Below are 4032 nucleotides of genomic sequence, written 5' to 3' on the forward strand. Positions count from 1 at the left end.
GACATTTCTATAGAATATAATATTCATTTAATATTTATCAAGTTCAATGACCAAAGCCAAAGAAATCCCGACCTTCCCTGCACTGCTTTGGGCCTTCTTTGGAGGGAAGGATTTATTTACAGTGGGAGCTGTTCTGGTCTCAAGCCATTTGGTTACAAAGATTATATCACAAGCAGATGCAGTGAGCCCACATAAGGAAGTTTTAGGATGCTGTGGTCAGTTTCTGTTTAACAAGCCCCATTTCACCCTATTTCTACAAAATGGCTGCTTTCTCAACCAATTGTAAAAGGTCGTGAAAATGGCCCCTTTAAATAGAGACCATGTTGATTCTGAAAACAACTCTGTGTGATCAAGGACTCACTCAACTACTACACCAGACTGTTTCCTGTTCTCCAGGATTTCTTGAAGAATCCCTTTCTTCACCTTCTTCCTCAGGAGTGTCCTGCATGGCTCTCTGCAGTAGTGACTTCAGAGTCTGCCTCTTGAACCTGCGGTGCCTAACGGAGCCAACAAGGAAGTAAATGATGGGGTTGGCACAGCTGTTAACACAGGATAGAAAAGTTGTCATTTGTAAAATATGGCAAGGGAAAACTTTATGCAACTCCTCAAACCACTGTAAGAGGAACCAATAGATACCAAAGGGCAGACCAAAGAATAAGAAGACCAGCACCGTGATGGTAATGGTCACACACAACCTGGTCACAGGAATTCTTTGTGAGCCACAGAAGATCCTGACCAACAGGGCCAGGCTGGATCCACAAAGAACCACAGATAATACTATCACAAATGCAACAGTGATAAAACTATAACTCCTACACAAAGAATGGTTATAATAGCGAATAACTAGTAAACCGCAATCATTCCCTAACAGGAGAGTCAACAGTAGAGAGAAGGCCCAGAGCAGGGCACATATGACAGCTGATAAGTGTCTTGGTCGTTTGCAGCGATACCAGATGGGCCACAAAACAGACAGACAGCGCTCAGCACTGATGGCTGCAATAATACACATACCTGCAAGGTAAGCAAAGATGATTACATTGTCAAGATAGATGGGAGTATAAAAAGTGATGTCATAGATATGTAAAAGGATATACTGCAGGGAATACACAGTCAGAAAGCTGAGGAAGAGGAAGTCAGCCCCAGCCAGGTTGAGGACATAGACAGAGATGGCATTCCTTTGTATGTAGAAGCTCAGAAGCCACAGCACTATGGCATTTCCTACCATCCCAACCACGTCAACACCAGCTCTAATAATATTCAGGATAATGCGGTTGGAGTCAATACAGTGTAAATTTTCAGCGTAGTATGTTTCATTCATTGTTGTATTGTCAGTGCTCCAGGCTGGGATGGTTGGATCCATGCTTGGGAGTTTTCCACTTGCATTCCTGCAAAGTAAATTGAGATATGAACACATGAATACTTTCTTTCAAGACTACCTGGCTATGGCAGAGTATCTGGCACAGGATCATAAGGAAGGGAAACAGGCTTGCAGAGATGCAGCAATTTATCAAAACTCCCAAATTCTAGAAACTTCTTTTAAACCCAGTTTGTACTATTTAGTCTATCTGCAAACCAATGCTTCTAGTGATATCGGGGTAGTTGGTGGTACAAGTACAGTTGCTAAGCATCTTATGCTGTGTTTGGAAGAGACAGAATTTCAAAACTAACTTTCTTCCTGTTCCAGGGCTGAGGTTCTTTCTCATGTGTAGGAATATGGAAGATCCTGGCACAAGCCATAGCTGCACTCAGTCTCTGTAAGGGGTCTATTAAATGGGAAAAATGGAATAATGAAGGCAATGGGACTTCTTATGAAGATCTATGTGTAAACACAGTCACACTTCTTATTCTAGAAGGGCTAAGCCTTCATTTTATAATATGAAAACTAGAAGGCAGAGAAGCCTTGAAGGACATCAGGCACTCTTCTGTTTGTAATTATGTCACCATCATTGTGTTTTCTTTAGGGTTACAGTGGAAAGTCAAGAACTATGACAAATGAGCAAATGAACCCCAGTTTCAAGGGTTGTTGAAAATTTGTAGTAAATGTTCTGCCAGTTACTTGTGTTTTATGCAAAGGCACAGGTCTCTGACATGAAAAGTGTGGAGTGTGCTGCAGAAAAATAGAGAGCACCTCCATTTTGCAAGAGGGTCCCAACCCCTGAGAAGAGCTTTGAGGTCTATACATGCACACAAATGCTCTGGAAAAGAGAGCAGCATAGTTTGACAGGTAGCATCTACATAGAGCTTTCTTTCCACTCCACTAGCCCATACAGGCATCCTTAATAGGCTTCTATTTCTCACCCCTAAAGCCACACAGATATTTGAAGAAAAGACAGCTGCAGAAAGAGGCCTGTTCCTGTGCTTGCAGTAGCTTAGCCTGAACAGTATATACACAGGCAGCTTTACATCACAGGATCCTTCTGGATATCTTCTGTTTTTAGACAGGCCTTCATGAAGGAGAAAACATCTGAGAGTGTTGAGACAGAGATCCAGGATCAGGGAAAGCATCCAGAAGACATAAAAGCTAACCTCACACTTGGTCTTTGAAGAAAATCACCCAGCAAACTCAATTGTCTTCACCAAGATTGTACCGTACATTCTTGAAGCCTTGATCACCTCATGGGGACACACATTTTTCATTTGGGGGACCATCTGGGGCATCCACTAATTTTGGATTCCCCTCTGTTTGCTGTGAATAGCATTGGTTAATAAAGAAGCTGCTTTGGGCCTGTTAATAGGACAGAACTTAGGTAGGTGGGGAAAACTAAACTGAATGCTGGAAGGAAGGAGGTCGAGTCAGAGAGAAGCCATGGAGTCTCTGCCAGAGATATACATGCTAAAACTTTGCTGATAGGTCATGACCTTGTGGTGATGCACAGAATAATGGAGATGAGTTAAATTAAGATGTAAGAGTTAGCCAATAAGAAGCTAGAGCTAATGGGCCAAGCAGTGATCTAATTAATACAGTTTCTGTGTGATTATTTCAGAGCTTAGTGGCCAGGGATCAACAAGTGGCTCTCTCCTCCTATAATCAGCAGCTTAAAATAGGCAGACTGGCACTAGGTAAGCAGCCAGTCCCCGAAAATTGAGTTCGTTGATGATAGTAGCATGACATTAGTGGATACAATTGCTTGCCAATGGGTATTTCGGCTTCATGAAATGGAACCAGGAAGCAAAAAAGGATCATTTCAGCTTCAGCTCTCATTGTGAATGGTTTTGCTAGCCAGTGTTTTTCTAGTCAATGGAAAACAGTGGTGCTGAGGGAGACTTGAACTGTGGGGGTTTGGCTCAAGAGGTTTCAGAGGAGAAGAATGTTAATATGTGGCCTAGAAATTGTTCTTGTGGTTTTCCAGTAAAGAATATGGATAATTTCTGCACTTGTATAAAAGAAATATGCCCAAGTCTAAATTGAAGAGTTTTTCATTAATTGCATTGTATCAAACAGCCTGTATCAACTCTCTCCTGTGATTATTAGAGTTCACTCTTAGGAAGAGCTAGAATGAAAAGAAGCAAGCTGAGTAAGAAATCCTACAAAATGTACAATTTGAGGAGAAAAGGGCACCAGGAAGTGGAATGGAGCTAAGTTCTATGTTCAAGAATATAAACAAATTAAAGACTGATGTTAAAAGAAATAATGGGATTGCTAACCTCAGCTAAGTTTCCCACTTGTGAAAAAGAATTAAAAAACCACTTAGATCCAAACATGGTCTATGCCCTTCATCTCAGCATTCAGGGACAGAGGTAAGTGGATCTCGGAGTTCAAGGTCAGCCTGGTCTACAGATTGAGATTCTAAATAGCCAAGATTAGACAGTGAAAGAAACTATAAAAGTCAGAAAACTAGTGAAATTATAATTGAATGAGGGGGTCACGTTATAGCCTTAGCAAGCAGTAGAACATGGTAGGTTTGGCCTTGTGGTTCCAGTTTTTATGTAAAGGATAGAAGAAAGGTTATAGAATCTCCCTTTGCAAAATCAGAAAGTCTGACGCCAGGCATGCGTCAGGGATATTCCTGAATGGAGGCCAAGAGAGACCAT

At 41.5% G+C, this 4032-nt stretch overlaps 1 protein-coding gene across 1 annotated transcript; it reads right to left on the reverse strand.

Annotated features, from left to right (window-relative positions):
* Window positions 1–361: 361 nt before the first annotated feature.
* On the reverse strand, window positions 362–1409 carry LOC119802961 (mas-related G-protein coupled receptor member B4-like). Its single transcript, XM_038314162.1, has one exon. It carries the CDS (start codon window positions 1358–1360, stop codon window positions 362–364), a length of 999 nt encoding a protein of 332 aa, XP_038170090.1. The 5' UTR covers window positions 1361–1409.
* Window positions 1410–4032: the final 2623 nt, after the last annotated feature.

This window comes from Arvicola amphibius, chromosome 12 (genome assembly GCF_903992535.2).
Source record: "Arvicola amphibius chromosome 12, mArvAmp1.2, whole genome shotgun sequence".
NCBI classification, from domain to species: domain Eukaryota; kingdom Metazoa; phylum Chordata; class Mammalia; order Rodentia; family Cricetidae; genus Arvicola; species Arvicola amphibius.

Coding starts and splice junctions, on each gene's coding strand:
- LOC119802961 (XM_038314162.1), bottom strand. CDS start 1,360: ATGGATCCAACCATCCCAGCCTGGAGCACTGACAATACAACAATGAAT.